The sequence below is a fragment of the Heterocephalus glaber genome, unplaced genomic scaffold, assembly GCF_053883595.1.
Source record: "Heterocephalus glaber isolate CG9 unplaced genomic scaffold, H.glaber_assembly_v1.0 deba00001553, whole genome shotgun sequence".
In the NCBI taxonomy this organism is placed as follows: domain Eukaryota; kingdom Metazoa; phylum Chordata; class Mammalia; order Rodentia; family Bathyergidae; genus Heterocephalus; species Heterocephalus glaber.
This window is the reverse complement of record NW_028258344.1, coordinates 10,182,349-10,201,274: the sequence shown is the minus strand read 5'-3', so window position 1 is coordinate 10,201,274 and position 18,926 is coordinate 10,182,349. Positions and strand designations below refer to the sequence as shown.

Here is an 18,926-nt window from a genome sequence, read left to right as displayed (position 1 = left end):
ACAGGCCATCTATGGCATTCCGAGACATAGTTCCTGGGAGGAACCAAACCTTCATCTGCATAGTTCCTCATTGTTCTTGGATTTCCGCTGCCCCCCAGTCTTTTGTTACACCTTTTTTATCCCAATGTGAAGTACTGAACTCTCTGCATTTCATTTGTTACATTTGTTTCTCTCAATGTACTCAATAAAAGGTGCTGCATGCCAGGGGTCTTTGTCTTTGCTGCCCAGAGCAGCACTGATCAGACCCAAAGCTCAGCTTCTTCTCAGTCTCATTTGTCTACCTTTCCTGTAATTCGCCTTGTGCTACCGTGGCTCAAAGGAGACTAGGACTTACCGAAGAGGTTCTAGTAATGTCCCCTTTCCCTGTTCCCTACATATGATTAGATGGGTCAGATAATACTCAGCTCATGATAGGCTACTCAGGTCATCACATGGTAATCTGGTGTCCCATGGTCAAGCATTCATTTTCCACCAAGGCCCAGTAGCAGGTCAAGATCTGTTTTTCAAAGGGAAGGTAGCTGTCTGCAGATGATTTCAGGGCCTTGCTCCAAAACCCCAAAGATTTCTTTTGCAATTCACCTATAAGGGCCTGCCAGAGACTCCAAACAGCATCTCTACCTGCCACTGACACTTCCAAGTACATTGGATCTGCTGGATAATATGCCCCAGTGGCAAAATACCCTGTAGAGGATCCTGGACCTGTTGCAGAGCCTTTTCTTATTCTGGGCCCCACTCAAAACTAGTAGCTTTCTGAGTCACTTGGTAAATAAATGGACCAGAGTAAAACACCTAAATGAGAAATATGTTGCCCCCCAAATCCAAATAGGGCCACTAAGCCTTGTGCCTCTTTCTTGATTGCAGGGGAACCTGATGCAACAACTTGTTTTTTACCTTAAGTCAGAATATCTCTACATGCCTCACACCACTGAACTTTAGAAATTTCACTGAGGTAGAAGGACATTGAGTTTTAGTTAGATTTATTTCCCACCTTCTGTTTCTTGAATGCTTTACTAATAAATCCAGAGTGGTTGGTACCTCCTGTTCTCTTGATCCAATCAGCATAATATCATCAATGTAATGAACCAGTGTTATACCTTATGGAAGAGAAGGGTGATCAAGATCCCTGCAAACTAAGTTATGACACAGGGCTGGAGAGATATGAAACCCTAAGGTAAGACAGTAAAGGTGTATTGTTGGCCTTGCCAGCTAAAAGCAAATTGATTCTGATGCACCTTATGGATAGGTATAAAGACGAAGGCATTTGCCAAATCGGTAGTTGCATACCAAGTACCAAGAGATGTGTTAATCTGCTCAAGCAAGGATACCACATCTGGTACAGCAGCTGCAATCGGAGACCACTTGATGGTAATCTGTCATCATTCTCCAAGACCCATCCTTCTTCTGCACAGGCCAAATGGAAGAATTAAATGGAGATGTGGTGGGGACCACCACCCTTGCATCCTTCAAGTCCTTGATGGTGGGATTAATTTCTGCAGTCCCAGGGATGCAATACTGTTTTTCATGCACTATTTTACTAAGCAAAGGCAACTTTAATGGCTTTCATTTGGCCTTTCCAACCATAATAACCCACATACTACAGGTTAAGGAACCAATGTGAGGATTGTGCCAAGTACTAAGTATATCTATCCCAATTATGCATTGTGGAACAGGGGAAATGACTACAAGATGGATTTAAGGACCAACTGGACCCATCGTGAGTCAGACATTTGCTAAATTTCATTGATCACCTACCTCCATAGGCTCCTTATTCTTACTGGAGGGCCATGGTGATGCTTTGGATGCACTGGAATCAGCATTAGTTCAGAACCACTGTCCAGTAGTCCCCAAAATGTCTGATCATTTCCTTTCCCCCAGTATATAGTCACTCTGTGAAAAGGCCTTAGATCCCTTTGGGGAAGAATGGAAGAAAGATTGACTGTATAAAGTTTTGATGGTACACCAGGGTCTTTTCTCAAGGGATCCCAGCCTCTCCTTCATTCAAGGGGTCTTGGGTCTGTAAACTATCAAATCTGGGAACTGGTTGAGGGGCCATAATTCCCTGTTACTATGCTTTGAAGCAGGTTTCTGTTCCTTTGCCCTTAAATTTTTTTTAATTATATAAATCTAGCAAAAATTGTCTAAGCATCCTGTCTACTTCGCTTTTGGAAACACTGTGGCTAATCAGCCAAAACCATAGGTCTATGAGTGTCAGACCATTCTGATCATATTTCTGCTCCTGCTGCCATTATGGTAAGTGTGTGTACCTTGCCTTTGGCAATTAAGTGGTACCACTTGACCCCTGCTACTCTGGGATCCAATCAAACCCATTGCCCTTAAGTTTATCACAGTCTCTACTATAAGGTCTGGCATTCAAAGCAGAGCAATTACAGACCTCTTCAAAGATGCCAGTCCTTCCCTCACCAATCACTTTTTCAAGGTGTTACTGAAGGATACATTTTCTGAATTATCTCAGTGTGGCAGATTAGGTTTGACATGACAGATCCACATCAGCATTCCCATTTCCCTGAGCCTCTGAATCCCTTCATCAAGAGTAACCCATGGGGCTGGGGATTTAGCTCAATGGTTTCGCCACCTGCTGCGCAAGCGCAAGGACCCAAGTTTGATCCCTGGTACCAAAAAAAAAAGAGTAACCCATGGAATATCAGGCATCTCTAACTCATTTACAGTGGGCCATCTTTTGATCTGTACTTCTGTCAACAAGCCAGATAAAGTATTAACACTTCTCTTTATTCCATGAGCTGCTTAATGAGCTTATATCAAAAAACTCAGCCTGATCCAAGTTTATGTTTTCTCCACCATTATCCCACACTCACAAAATCCATTCCCACGCTTGCTCATCAGGCCTAGTTAGAAAACTCAAGAAGTTCTTTGGGAGAATAACAGACCTCCTCATGGGTCACACTATGTACCTCACCCTTAGGAGCCTTCTTCAATTTGAGCCTAGTTATAGGCTTAGAGGCAAAAGTGGGTGGTCAGGGTGGGTCCTGAGGAGTTTCAGCATTAGCATGCTAACACAGGATTAGTTTCCCCAGGTATATTAGGGCAGGCCAACACCACATGGGATTCCTCTGCCACTGTGGGTGGGGAAATCTCTTCCTCTGGCAAAATAATCTCATAAGAGTCTAGGAGCTGAATATCCTCAACCTTGTCAGGATCTTCCCAAACATCTCCATACCAGTTTATGGGATCCCATCCTTTTCCAATAAGTGGACCAGGGATTTAGCTCAGTGGTGCTGCCACCTGCCTCCAATAAGTGCCTTCACTTTACTTCAGACAACCTTCAAGGCTGAGCATTAACCTTATGTTGTATTTCAGCCAATCGAATTATGAGGGCCTGTGTTTGGGTTTCTGTGTTTGGCAATCTCAGCCCTGTGGCTAAAGGACAGGGGATTTTCTTTCAAGACACACTTAGAAACTTGTAAATTTTTTATGTGTTTCTGAAGCTGGAAATTTGAATCTTTGAGCTACTTATTTTCTTTTATTCATTTGTCCTCACAGTTAAAAAACTTTATATATTTCCTACGGATGTTTTGAGCTCATTGTTTTCCTTCACTAGTTTGTTAAGAGATGCTAAGAGCAACCAGCCAGCATCATTATATTTTCCACTCTGCCAAAAATATTTAAAAGTTTCATATATGGAGTCACTAAATTCCTTATATTTTACAAGTGGTGAATTAGCATAATCAAATGGATCTACATTGCACCAAGGACTATCAGTATTCCCTACAGTATCAGAAGGAGAAACCATGGAATCTTTAGGTCTCATCCAATTAGATAGCCAACTCCAGAATCTCTAAAGGCATTAAAGAATTTCATCTCTACAGTTCTGTTTCTTTAGAGCTATGCCCTGGTACCAAAATCTGTATCAGTCAGTGCTTACTAGAGAAACATTTAATATAAGATATACAAATATATAATAATTTACAAGATTGGCTTATAGTAGCCACCCAGAGAGTCAGATGTGGAAGGGTGCAAAAGGTCTGTCTGCCTGCTAGAGATCCAAAGGATCCAGTCTGAGGCCTGGGGCTCACTGCAGCATCCCATGTGATTCCGTATCAGGAGGCCAAAGGATCTGTGCTGGAGGCTGAAGAGTCTGCACTGGAAACCAAGAGATGACATCCAGGGTGAAGGTGAAGACTGGAGCTCCTTTGAAGAAACAGAAGCAAGCCTTGTGTCCATATTATAATATTCAGGCAACAAGCTGCCCTACGATGGGTCTTCTGTACACAGAACTATGCTGATTCAATTTAATTGGGCATTTCTTAATCAAGTTGACACAATCAGTTAACTAACCCACCAACAAAAGGTTGCTTATTATAGTAGTAGCTGCAGAAACAGCTCAGTTCTTCATGAATGGTTCCACACCCTGTGGACTCATGTTTGTTCGAATAGAGTGATTGCAGAACTTGAATGCGTTTTAACATTTATTTTCTTAAAAATAAAAGATTTAAATTGTTTTCCTTTCTATGTGCAGGTCATAAGTTAAGGTAATCTTTAAAAAAGAGTCTCTTGGCCTACCACCCCATTCTAAGAGTTGTTCATATAAATATTGCTCCAGTTAATTTACCTTTCCCTCGGCCATGATCTTCTGTTGACAGCTCCTTTGACAATTTTGTATAATGAGTTGTTAAATATTTTTTATTGTTCTTCTTAAATATTATTACCTACTTGGAGGCTGAAGCAGGAGAATTGAAAGTTGGAGACTAGCCACATAGGGAGTACCATGTTAGTCTAACTATAGAACAAGACTCTGTCTCAAAAACAAACAAAAATTTATTACTAAAAATGTTCAGTGTTAAACTAGTTGTGACTTTTGTACTTTTTATCAAGAATCATAGCTTATTCAGAGAATATTAGAATCATGTGTGTTATTATTATGCAAATATTGACAGTAATTTATACAATCATACCCCTTGTAAAACATATAGGCTATTTAATTGTTAATAAACTAGTATATTTGTCCTATACAAGTAGTCTACAAAACTTTGAGAAAAATAGTAGGTTAAAAAAAAAAAGGAGAATTGTACCATAGAAGGAAAAGCTATACATTATAAAGATGGTAATTTTTCCAAATGTAATTTCTGTACTAGGTGTGACTCCAGTTATCAATGGCAAACTAGTAGAAATTGAAGAAGTAGAAATTGAAGACAAACTAGTAGAAATTGCTATTGTGTATAGCAAGTCTTTCAGAAAACATGACCATGTAAGAGCATGGAGGGGCCAAGAAAGGCCAATATTCTCTGTTATTGTTGTTGTTTTTAGGTTTTTTTAATTAGTATATGTTTGTGATAATACATAATAATCACATTTATATTGGGGGATTTGTGTGTGTGTGTGTGTGTGTGTATATATGTATATATAAATAAAATCTTAATCATTTTTACTTCCCCTTCCCACCTTCCCATCTTCCCCCATCCCCAGATCCCTTTACCATTTCCACAAAGTCTACCTCCCTGTTTGAAAGATAATGGAATCCAGAACATGTCTGAATTCTGTTGATCCCTGGTACCAAAAACAAAAAAGAAAATGTGAATTCTAATGCTTATTGGGACAAATGAGGGGTGGGGGCTGTCTGATGGAACAAGAACAATCTTTGATTAGTTGTGGATGCATTGGCTTTTGAAAGGAAGGGAAAATTGAGGGCTTGTATTTTTTCTGTGAAGTATGAAGCTGTGGAGAATGAGTGAGTAGATAGGAAATGAGCATATTTGAAAGTTTGAAAAGAACTTCTGTTCTTTCTGTTCTTTTGAATATAGGTATTTTTAAAAAGTGAAAGTACAAGTTCATTAGAAGAAATAAATAAGATTGTTGGGCATTACAGTATTGATCATGAATTTATAATGATAAGAGTTCTGCTAAGTTTTGTGAACTCTCACCCCTACCCCAAGATTTACACTAAGATTTTCTGTTCCAAATATGGAAATATGGAAAAGGCAAGTGGTTGAGCCCAGAATTTTCATCCTGAGGATCTTGAGGAAGTCACTGACCCATCCTAACTCTGTACAAATAAGAATAAGCACAACTTCTACCTAACGCAATTGCAGCCAAGGCCATTTGCTCTAGGACAGCCCATGTCAGTTAAAGCAAAGTGGTAGAGGACAAGTTAGAGAAGGTTAAATGCAGCCATATTTTAAGTGTTTTGGAAGGTTGAATTAGCTTATTCAGAGTGGGGCCATTTTCAAAGTTTTCTACTGTTGTTTCTAATTATTTTGGTGTCTTTTAAAAAATCGGACTATTTGAAAATTTTTATATTTCATTTCTTTGTGGAAAACTTAAACAAAATATTTTTTTAGAATGACACAAAAACGTTCCATTTAAAGTTCATAACTGATAAAATAAGAATATGCGCATTGTAGGTAGACCAAAAGTAGGAATTAGTACTGTCTTTCCATGTTGTATACTCAAAATCTATATTAATAACACAGCATAATCAGTATATTTCCTACTAATGTAATTTTTTTTTCTTTTTAGGAAATAGTCTAGTAAGCTTAACCTTTCATTTATTTAGTCTTCATGGACTAATTGAATACTTCCATTTAGATATGATGAAACTTCGTAGATTTTTAGGTAAGTGATTCGAATCCACTTAATAGTAAAAAGATTTATATAGAATGTGCTTAACTTTTTATCAGTTTTATCAGTTAGCTATTGCTCTATAACAAATCACTCAAATTTAGAGGATTAAAACACATTTACAGTTGTGTACCACATGACATTTTGGTCAGTGACCAACTGCACATGACAGTGGTCCCATAATGTTATATCCTTATTATATTATATCCATAATATATATATATATATATATGTGGCATCATAGCCATCTTAATTGTGCAAGTACATTCTAATGATGTTTGCACAATGATGAAATCACCTAATTCCACATCTCAGGATGTATTCTGTTGTTGAGTAATGAAAGACTATGCATATGAATTATAAGGTGATTACTGAATTTTAGTTGATAACTACATGGAAAATAGGGGATAATGCATAATTATCACAGTTTTTTAATATGTGTACATGTGACCTATTGTAAAATTGGGATCATTACCCATTTACAATCTTACCCATTGTAAAAGTGGGGTCATTTCTTTTCTTTGATGTAGTTATGATTCAAGAAGATTACCACAGTCAGAATCCTTACCACAATGCAGTCCATGCTGCAGACGTTACTCAGGCCATGCACTGTTACTTAAAAGAACCTAAGGTAAGAGGTTGACATGTACTTTAAGTGAATATTACTAGAAAGTTTCTTTGGATGTACTCCCCTACCCCTGGTATCAGGAATCGAACACAGGACCTTGCGCTTGCCAGGCAGTCACGGCTCCACTGAGCTACATCCCTGGCCCTGGATGTACTTCTAAATACTTTGTCTTAAGTTAGTTACTCAAAATCAGGAACTTCTTTCGTAAAATTGAGGTCTAGTTTTTCTAAATGTGGCTATTTGTAACTATAATAAGTAGAGAATTGGGGTGACTGCTGATAGAGAGGCTGAAGAATCCCAAGCAAGGCCTGGATCACTTGAAACCTTGAGCAGTGAAAACACTTGGTATTTACAGTGAGCCCTACATGAGTGCCATGGGGTCAGGGACAGCCTTGTTCTGGTTCAGTGTATGAATGGGAGGCTATGGAGAAGACTCAGGAGACTAGAACCCTGTCCTGGCTGTGGTGTGAAAATAAAGCAGACAAGGTCAGAAGCATGAATCTTCCAGGAGCTATTTCATTGCTCCATCCAAGAGAGCCTGGTAGCCTTGGAGAAGAAGAGAAATGGGTGGTTTGTCTTTTGAGAATTAGAAAGAACAGGGTGTGGTGTGTGAACACATCTTGAGGAAGGAAAAAGGGAAGTCAAAGAAGACTGGTTTGGGCAGTTGAGTGGAAGGTGGTAGTCTTCAGTAAGAGGAGGAATGTAGAAAGAGGGTAGGGCTGGTAGAGATAATGAGTATCATTTTGTGTTTGTGGAGTGAAATGTATTTGTGTAACATGCAAATGGAGATGTCTACTAGAAAGCTGGACAAGAATTCAAAGTACAGAAGAGAAATCACAGTTGAGATACAGATTTAGGAATCATCAGTTGTAGAAGTTATGAAAAGCCATCTGCCCATAGATGTCTTCCATCCCTTAAGGTCCTAAAATTGCATCTGTCTGCCCCAGCACTATTCAGAACTATTCTCTCTCTGCACCTTCTGTCTGTCCAGATGTTAGGAGGAAAGCACACTGATGAAACGGCATCATAGCCGTTGATGCTGACTTGAGGACAGAGCCAGTCATTTCACCTTTTAAGAGACTGGTGTCCATGAAAATGTCCCAATGTTTTTTCCAATTTTTTAAATATATGTCATAACATTTTCTTTATTATAACATGTTACATACAAAATTAAATTTAGACATTTTATGTGTATGTTTCAACATATGTGTACTCTGAAGTGGCCTCATTTTTTGGTTAGATTTTTAAAAATCTATGGGGCCAAGCCTGAGACCTCTGATTAAGAATCTTACGGAAGAAGCTGAAAAGGAATCACAGTGCTGTTTGGAAAATGGAATGAAGATTTCTCTGGGGCTCAAAGGAGGGTAGACTGGACAGAAAGGCGTCTCCCAAATGAGACAAGGGGTGAGGAAATTGGGGTGATACCAGTGAACACAGGGAAATCTGTGTATCAATGAATACAAACATGGTTTAAATACTTTTTGCCTATGTAGCTCTGTAACTCTGATGATACTTATTTTAAACACTTACAGTCAACAAACTCGGTGAACTCTAACTCTAATCAAAGCTTCAATGAAGGATATAGATAAAAATCACTGAGTCCTAAATGCCGCAACTTTTTTACCTTTGTCATAGTTCACATTTTAAAATGGTTACTCAAAGTTTTTAAAGTGAATCTTAAATATTGGAAGCTTTAAAATTGTATCACTGCCAGGTGTGGTGGCATATGCTTGTAATCCCAGAACTCAGGAGGCTGAGGCAGGAAGATTGCCATGAATTCAAGGCCAGCTTGAGCTACATACAGAATTCAAGGCCAGCCTGCACTACAAACCGAGACCCTGTCTGAAAAAGCAAACAAACAAAAAAGATTCTATCACTTTTATTTCCTGGGCCTTTACTTGGCATCACTTTTTTTAGTGTTTTCATTCATTATCAGTATGTATTCACTTGAGCATCTCGTGCATGCCAGGCACTATCCTGTGCTAGGAATTTAGTAGGGACAAAGCAGGAAGGGTCCCTGTATGAGGCAATCATTAAACAGATAAATAAAATTTTGACATATCCTCCAGTAATTACGGCTCTAGAGTAGATGGCAGGAACACCCAGTAATTACTGGGTGGATGGCAGGAACTTACGATTTTAGATAGAATGTTCAGAAACCATTTAAACTGAGGAGTCAGCCATGGAAAAAGTCAGGTGCAGAAGGAGTAGTAACCAGAAAAATTTAAATAGGTATATTTAGTGAAAATTTTGTCATTAGCTTGTATACCTTATGATTTATATGAGAGAGCTAATTTTTTGTACTCTTCCCTAAATGAAAAAAGAAATACTTTAACCCAGAGGAATTACTAGAAACGTATGAAGAAGACCCTTCTCTCTGTACATGCATCACTGCTGCCTTCCATATTTATTTTTCATGTCCTCAAGGCTGAGCTTATATGGTTTATACAACATTTCTTTTGCTTAAACCTCTAGTATCTCTTTAATTTATTTACACTGGTAACATGCATAGTTGTCAGCTGAAGAAATTATGATTTTCCACTACTTCCTATTTTAATGTTCATCTTCATGCTTACATACAGTTTTAAGTTAGCTCTTCTATAGTCATCCCTCAATATGCATGGAAAGTTGGTTCCAGGACCCCCTGCTCCCACCACTGGATCTCAAGACCCTTATATAAAATTGCATAGTCTTTTCATATAACCCATGCATATCCTCCCATATACATATTTAAAACATTTCTGGTTTATTTATAATATCTAGTACAATATGAATGTTATGTAAATAGATGTTATACTGTATTATTTAGGGAGTGATGACAAGAAAAATATCTATGAATATTCAGTAAATATGCAGTTTCCCCCCCAAATATAGTTAGATCCAAGGTTATTGAATCTACAGATACAGAACTTGCAGAGATAGAGGGCCAACTATTCCTAGTTAATATACGCTAAAAGTAGGGCTAGATAAAAAATTATATTTATACATGTTCCAAAGGTAAACAAACCAGCTTGAATATGGGACCTTTGAATATTGCTCTGCTTGTCCCTGGCAGTTAACATAAGAGCCTGTCTCCCCACACCCACCCAATGCCTCCTTTTCATGTTAGCAAGACTGATGATGGTTGAATTGTTTTTCCTGTAGATGTGTATTTTTTCATGCACTGACTATATGTCAAATAACATGCTAATTGCTGATGACAAAAATGTGAATAAGATGGGAATTTTGACCTCTGAAATGTTAGTTGTGGAACATGTTGGAACCTAAAGTGGATACCGCAAGAATGTTAGCTCCCAAGGCAGGAGTTTTGTCTGTCTGATCACTAAAACAATGCCTGCTCATGGCATTAATGGATGGATGTTTCTGCATGGTGTTTGGAATTGACTGGGTTTACTTTAACTGTTTTCTCTGTGTTTAGACCTCTAGATTGTTTCTGATTTTACTGTGACAGCTCTTAGTAGAGTTTAGTAGGGAGACAGAAGCGTCCCTGTGCTTTTCTTTTTTGTGTGTGGGAGGTGCCTTTCTTTCAGTAAGTTCCAAGGACTGACATTTCAACAGTCTGGACATGATCTGGGCACAGTGGTGTACACCTCTAATTCCAGCTACTCAAGAGGCTGAGGCAGAAGGATTGCAAGTTTGAGGCCAACCTGAGCAACATAGCAAGACCCTGTCTCAAAATAAAGCATAATAAAATAAAATTGTCTGGGAATGTAGCTCATAGGTGAAGCCCTTGGTCTAGCATGCATGAAGCCCTTGGTTCAGTTCTCAATACCATCAAAAATAAAAAGAAAGCACTTGGATACTTTATAAGTAAATACCACTTTCCCCCCCCCCCCCTTAGCAAGGCATCAGAATCTGTTACCTTCTTTCTGGTATTTAGATATATTTTTTGATGGAAGGAACAAAAAGAAAAGCAGTTCACTTTAGTTGTTTTGGTCAGTTTTGAGCTTAGAATATTTTTGTTCTTTGTATTTTCTCTTTTGGATAATGCCTGCTTAGGCCTTTGCCCTTCCCTAGAAAATATTTTCTGTAACATATTCTTTGCATTTTAATTTCAAATATGGATTATTTTTCCTATGTTTCCTTACATCATAGTTGAAGTTATTTTGAAATCAGTTGAAGTCCGTACAATAACTATTGCAGTGGAAAATCTGCATAATGCTAGCAAACAATGAAAATAGTGAGGTTTTTTAAATGAACAAAGGAAAACTCATCAAGGTTTCCTATTTTATTTAAAATAGACCTTGATGATAACTTTGCACGTAGAATTGAAATTTGACTTTCATATTCATTAAATGATTTGCAGTGCCTTTTTCACAAAATTTTTATTATCAGGTACTACCAGATATAATAACAGGATAGAAATAACATTTGCCTTTTTAAAATCTACTCTAAAAATCTGTATTAGCATCATTTAATTGTCTTTGTTATAATATTCAGTTTCTTTCTACTGAAAGATTGTTTTTTACAAGCAGAATACTACATTTTTACAGCCACTTTTTATACTTTGCCAATGTGATTTGCTTTCAAACTTTATTTCACAGAATGTTTAAAAATTCAGAGCTGGGGATTTAGCTCAGTGGTTCCACCACCTGCCTTGCAAGTGAAAGGACCTGTTCAATCTCCGGTACCAAAAAAATAAAAAATAAAATAAAAATTCAGTTGAATGGGCCGGGGATGTTGCTCAGTGGCTTCACTACTGCCTGGCAAGAGCAAGATCCTATGGGTGATCCCCAGTACCTGAAAAAATTAATTAATTAATTAATTCAGTTGCTGCTTCTCGTATTTCTACTTTTATTGATTAACTCTTTACCTGAGATTTTGTAAAATCAAACAATTTTGTAATAAATCTGATTCTGGATTGTTGTATTCACCCAGGATGCCATATGTCCCTCCTGCCAGTTCCACTCTGTTATCATTAGACTAGCACCTTGCTACACCTTGCTTAATAAATTGCATGTACATTAGATACACATACCCAAGCCCACTGTTAATGTGTCAAAAGAGGATTGCTTTATATGCAGTGTGCCGTCTGTTCATCTTGATTAGTAAGCAGTCCTTTAAAAATTTTCGCTTTTAAAATGCTTTTCCAGGGGCCAGTGATGTGGCTTAGCAGTGCAGTACCTGCCTGGCAAGTGTGAGGCCCTGAGTTCAATTCCTGGTACCAACAAAGAAAAAAAATAGAATGCTTTTCCATATCTTCATGAAATACGCATTTTCTTCACCATCATCTCCCTATTTATTAAACTTCTTCTCTGTGTATCAACTACAAAATTAAATAGTACACATTTTCTACCTTCACACAGCTTACACTTTCTAAGGAAATTCAAGTTGTTAGTGGATTTTCTGACAGAAGTGAACTTAACACAGGGAGTTAAAAAAGAGAACACTCATTCTGACATATAAAGAAAATAACTGAATTTGAATCTAAATTTATTTTTCATTTAAAATTTTTTTCAATTTTCATCTTTGCTTTATAATATGTAATACATATTTGTTCAATATCATAATCTATAAATAAAGGTACCCAAATCTTAGTGGTATGTACTCAAAATTTTTCACCAGTAGAGTGCAGGATCATAAACGTTCAGAGAGTGTTATCCTAATATAAACCTGAATAAAAATATGCTCAGATGAATGCTGTCATGGCAGGACCTGTGAAGTGCTACAGGAACTCCACAATCAGTCCTTTGCTGGACAAGGGGCTGGAAGGAAAGAACGAGGAGGGTGGCGGTGGAGTTGGAAACTTATGCTGACATGAGCCCGAGTAGCTTTCTTAAGCATTAGGACTACAGTCATAACCTTTATAGATTACATTGTTGAAATTCAGTGAGCAATTTGTTAATAAATAAATACCCTCAAAATTACAGTCTTCTGTTTGGTAATAGCTACAATAATAAAAAATACACAAACCTTTGTTACTTTGAAGCCATTGTTTCTCAAGAAAGAACGGTTTATACTTTAGCTGCCATTTTAATAAGTGTGTTAAAAATGAAGTAGTATGAAGATGAGCTCTGTAAACTGCTGAGGGGAAGAGGCACTTATATCATAGTTGCCCAGTATTCTGATGAGGAACGTCCCTGGCAGGTGCTTAGTGTTAATGAACAGTCTGCCTGAGAAAAAAAAAACAAGCGAAGGGAGAAGATTCAATAACCTAAAAGTGTTCTGATGGTGTAGGGTTAATTTTAAGTATGTTTGTAATTAATTATTCTTTTGTCATACTTTAGCTTGCCAATTCTGTAACTCCCTGGGATATCTTGCTGAGTTTAATTGCAGCTGCCACTCATGATCTGGATCATCCAGGTGTTAATCAACCTTTCCTTATTAAAAGTAACCATTACTTGGCAACTTTATACAAGGTTAGTGCAACTTTATCATCAAAATTTAATGTTTTTCATTTGAGAGTAAATGTTTTATGTTTTGAACAAATGAAAGTAGTGAAAATAAATTCTCAATAAATGTTAGAATTTTAACCAGATTAGTATTACTGATAATTCTTTATGTTCAGAAAGAGAATTACCATTAAATAACTAAGAAACATTTTTTGTAGAATACCTCAGTACTGGAAAATCACCACTGGAGATCTGCAGTGGGCTTATTGAGAGAATCTGGTTTATTCTCACATCTACCATTAGAAAGCAGGTAGGTTGAATTAAGACAAATTTAATTTGTAATCAATTATGGAAATTAAGTTGGCAGAGCAATTTATAGTTTTTATAACTACATTATTTTATTCAAATGTTCCACAGTTTAGTTTTTTTGTTAAATTGAATAAATTATAAATTGTTATATATTATATATAAAATTATATTTTTTAAATGTGTATCAAAATTTTAATTATTTAACCCTATTCTGTAGTTCAGTCAGTACTATTTTAGTGGATTTTTAAGTGAAAGACCATTCCATGAATTTTAGTACTATAAAAATCACTATACAGTGGTTCAATCATAGTTTACTACTTATTTATATCGGTAGATATTACATATTTCCTCTTTATACTCAGCTGAATAAAGCCATAAGGTCTACTTGTAAAGGTAAATTGTACAGAAAGTAAACATTGTTATTAAAGTAGATTCATTAAAATCTGTCTGGAATTTTCAAAACTGATGCAAAAGTAAAGAGAATGTCTTACATCCTTAAAAACATAGTCCTTTTGGAACTGTGGGACAAAATAATGAATCGAAAGAATAACAAAATATCTTAGAAAAAGCAATGTCAGATGGGCCATCTGAGGGCATAATACAAAGCATTAATATCAGTTAGCCCAACATGATGGTGGTGCAGATGCCTCACCCCACTGCCATAGAGTGGTCCACAAACCAGAGCTTTTCCTAGTGCCACACTGAAAGAAGATGTACTTTTAGAAAACCACAGTTGTGGATATAAACCTTCCAAGTCAAGTAGAGGGGTGAGGAATTAAAATTGATGTTCAGATATTAAAATTTACACTCATTTTTCTTTCCTCTCATAATTTAAAACTATTTTTAAAACTTTCATATAATGACTATAAGGAAAAAGCTGGACTTTATTTTTTATTTTTTTTAAGTCTTTACTCATGGTTACCATTTAGAGTATGGCAATGCCTGTGGTAAGTAAAACAGTGTCTTGCTGTAGTACAGATATAAACCATCTAGTATTTTGATATCTAAATTTTTTTATTAAGACAGATTTAAATGTTGCTTCAATATTCACATTTTATCCTGTTTTACACTTGATGATTAACCTTGTTGAATTCTTAGATTTAATTTAAAAAACACAAAATAAAAAATACTACTTAATAGGATATTTTGTTATTTTTCATATAGGAGTTTTTTACTTAATATTCAATATTGTGAGTGTTAATATATTTGACAGCTCCTTACTGGGCCCGGGATTTAGCTCAGTGGTTCTGCTGTCTGCCTTGCAAGCTCAAGGATCCGAGTTCGATCCCCGGTACCAAAAAAAAAAAAAAAAAAGAAAAGAAAAGAAAAAGAAAGATATGCTTACTACAGCCTGTTAGAAGACAGGAATTTTTAAGTATATTTTTCCTGTTATTTGACTTGGAGTAATTTTTTAAATGATTTAATACATTTGTTATTTGTATTAACATGTTACCTTTTTCCTTCCAGAAAATTTGGCTATAAATATACAGATAATTGATTCTTAAGTTTGACACTGAAAATGCAGTCAAATATAAATTTTTATTAAGTTGTTAGTGGAATTTCATCAGGATTTCATCAAGCATCTTAGCCAAAATGTCTAAAGTGGTTAGTTGCTGAATAGGCTAGTATACTTTCCATTTGAATCTTTTTCTGCCTTTTCAGATATCAGGTACCAAAAGAGAAACCAAAGTTGTTTACCTTCAGCAGGAGAATTTTCCAGCAAAGAATCCTAGCAAAGAATTTTCTTAAACAACATGCCAATATTGATTTTTTAAGCAAATAATTCCACCTTGGCTAGCAAGATGAAGGCACTGCTTTTGGAATGTTTTCATATTTGTACAAACTCTCTTGGTTTTAGTTTTGATTATTGTAATCATTTTTAATGCAATCACTAAAATATATCTTTTGTGATAAATTTTAAGTTAAGTGGCAGTTATAGTGTCTTAGGGCTCTGTAGTATTCCAAATATTAAATTTAAGGGAAAAAGCCAAGAGTTATTTAACTGAAAATCTTATGTTTCCTCTTTCTGTATCTCTAATTCCAGGCAACAAATGGAGACTCAGATAGGTGCTTTGATACTAGCCACAGACATCAGTCGCCAGAACGAGTACCTGTCTTTGTTTAGGTCCCATTTGGATAGAGGTGACTTATGCCTAGAAGATTCGAGACATAGGCATTTGGTTTTACAGGTAAAAGGGAGCTTGGAAAGATTCTATTTCCAGGGTTATCATGGAACAGTTAGAATAAAAATGAAATATTATAGCACAGTTTTTTAGAGTGGTTGAATCTAGAGGGAAAGCTGAGGAGTTTCTTTCAATTAGTTCGTATACTTTCTAGAAGATCACTGGCAAACCTAGTATCTAGGAAAGCATTGCTGTTGCTTTGGTATTTTTCATTTTTATGATTTCTAATGAAAAAAAAATTTTCTTGCAACACTAGAATACCAAGCAGTGTTTTATTTTAATAAATTCTCACATCTCAAAAATGGATAAGAAAGTAGATTATTTCTTTCTAGCTTACTCATTTATATTTATGGATAATCCAATCATTATGTCTGGCTCTTTGGGATTTCCAAGCATGGATAATAACAGGCTAGCAGCCTTGCATCATCTTCATCAGCATTGCTGAAAAAATAATGGGCCAATCCAATAGCATCATAAGATTAGTATAAATGAAAATGAATTTTCTGTTGCAGTATTTTCTTTTTGTGTTTGTTTGTTTCTGGGGAGTGAACCAAGGATCTTGTGCATGCTAAGGATGTGCTTTATTCTACCACTGAGCTACACTCTGGGTCTTCTCCTTTTAAAGTGTTCTTTTTCTCATTACTAGAGTATGTTAAAAAGCAGTGCAATTAAAATACTAGGGTTTTTTTCTTAAAACAATCTTAATAATACTTTGTTTGCTAGATGGCTTTGAAATGTGCTGATATTTGTAACCCATGTCGGACCTGGGAATTAAGTAAGCAGTGGAGTGAAAAAGTAACAGAGGAATTCTTCCACCAAGGCAAGTTACAGTATCAAGTGATAATTATTCAGTTCATGTTTTTGCATCATATGAATAAAATAAGAACTCAGCCATTTATAAGAGTCTTGGAGTACTTGATATTTTTAGCAGCAATTCACAGTAGATGTTCATATAGCCAGTAATGTACAAATGGAGCATCTGTTTTGAAAATTAACAGTTCCCTTTTGGAATGATCAGATACATGTATTTTTATTTATTAACATACATAGAGTAGGCTAGAAGTTGTGCTGTACAGGATTTCTCTGAACTTGGTCATGTGTGGAGGGCATGGCCATATGAACACCATTTGTGTTTCAGAGCTAGGATAATTGTATGCCACCTTCCTTTTAAAAAAAAAAATCTAAATTTTAAACTAAAACACTGACAGAATCACAGTCTGAGGGGAAACTAACACCTAATAAAAGTTTTCATTTCCTCTATTTAAATAAAAATATCAATTTGGCAACCTTAAAGTTTAAAAAAGAACTAATTGAGAAACCATCTTCTCATGAGAATTAAATTTGTTGTTCTAAGGAATTTACAGGTATGATGAACACATTAGTTATATATTTAACCAATAGATATGTTCCATTTTAACAATTCTCTTTTTTTTATGCATAGGAGATATAGAAAAAAAGTATCATTTGAGTGTGAGTCCACTTTGTGATCGTCAGACTGAATCTATTGCCAACATCCAGATTGGTAACTATACATATTTAGATATAGTTGGTTATAAAGATCTCACTCATTTTACCAAGAAGAGAAATATATTTAAAATGCGAAATACTAAACTTATGCTCATTGCTAGTTTTTAAAGTAACTTACGGAAACTTCACTTAGTTTTCCCTTGTTAGGACTCCTTCAGTCTTCGTGCCCTGCTAGTTCTTCCCATCTGTCTCATAGACTGCCTTTTCTTGTCACCTCCTCCTGAAGCTGCCTCCTCTCTCTAGGCAGTTAAGTCTTCCTCTTCCAGGCTTCTTCTGAAGTGGTCAGGTGGCACTCATAGCCTTGCCTCACCTTTGGTTGTATATCTCGAAGCCCTGCATGCACCTGGAAGAAGTACTTGAGAACTCTTTGTTGAATGAACTAATAACTGGGACAGAAAGCAGAGTGAAATGTTCTGTGATGGCAGGATTGCAGCTTGTAGAAGAATGTAAGAAGGGGGCTGGAAATTTAGCTCAGCAGCGTAGTGCCTGCCTGACAAGCACAAAGTCCTGAATTTGATCCCCAGTACCAGAAAAAAAAAACAAGAAGAATGCAAGAAGGATCAATTATGATCAAATGTATCAGGACTTAGTTGTAAAGCGGGGAAGAGTAAGGGGAAATAGCCCAAGAGAAGAATGTAATTTTGGTGTCTGTAATTTCGGTGTCTGCTGAGGGAGCCTTTGAGCATTGGGTTGATTGGGTTGAGTGTAATGAAATGTGTACACAAACTTCAGAAAGATAGTTTTTAGAAAATCAGGAGATGCCACAATTCTGTGTCATAATACTCTGAAAGGAGATCATGCTTAGAGTCAAAAATTCAGAAATTTAATTCTTACATTGTGATTTCAAAAGATCCTTATGGGGAGGACAGTGGGTAGTGACTGATCTGACTGCAGAGGGTTAGGTAGAGAGATACAGAAGAGAGTGGCACAGACATACAGCAGCATACACGAATGCCGAGCCTTCAGGAGAGCCCAGACTAGCCCAGGATGCTGAGACTACCAGAGGAATGTTTGCCTTTGGGGAGATAATAAGACAGTTAACAGATCTGCTCTGTCTTGATTCTTAAGTAGGATGACTTTTAAATCCAAACAAATAGATGAAATATGGGTGAAAGGAAATCGAACTGAAGATAGGTAAATTGATAGTACATTCCCTCTAGCTTCTTTGCATAAATGTCTCTCCCTTCCTTCCTTTCTTTCTTTTGGTATGGGGATCGAACTCAGGATCTTGTGTTTTCGAGGCGGGTGTGGTGCCACTGAGCTAAACCCCCAGCCCTACGTAAGTGTCTTTTAGCCTGAGTAAATTACTCCCTAGTTTAATAAGATAACTTGCAAGTGAGGTGTTTTTTTTTA

At 36.5% G+C, this 18,926-nt stretch overlaps 1 protein-coding gene across 9 annotated transcripts in view; it reads left to right on the top strand.

The window, feature by feature from the left end:
- Nucleotides 1–18,926, top strand: part of Pde7a (phosphodiesterase 7A) — a 169,077-nt gene that overhangs the window by 138,331 nt on the left and 11,820 nt on the right. For all 9 annotated transcript variants that reach the window (XR_002393947.2, XR_002393946.2, XM_004842120.4 and 6 more), the window contains 7 exons: nucleotides 6,493–6,588; nucleotides 7,125–7,225; nucleotides 13,450–13,581; nucleotides 13,773–13,864; nucleotides 15,908–16,052; nucleotides 16,770–16,866; nucleotides 17,488–17,568. Coding sequence is in view for 7 of the 9 variants with exons in the window: in XM_004842120.4 (XP_004842177.1) it covers nucleotides 6,493–6,588; nucleotides 7,125–7,225; nucleotides 13,450–13,581; nucleotides 13,773–13,864; nucleotides 15,908–16,052; nucleotides 16,770–16,866; nucleotides 17,488–17,568 (744 nt within the window). In the remaining 2 variants the exon portion in view is untranslated. The remainder of the gene's footprint in view (nucleotides 1–6,492; nucleotides 6,589–7,124; nucleotides 7,226–13,449; nucleotides 13,582–13,772; nucleotides 13,865–15,907; nucleotides 16,053–16,769; nucleotides 16,867–17,487; nucleotides 17,569–18,926) is intronic.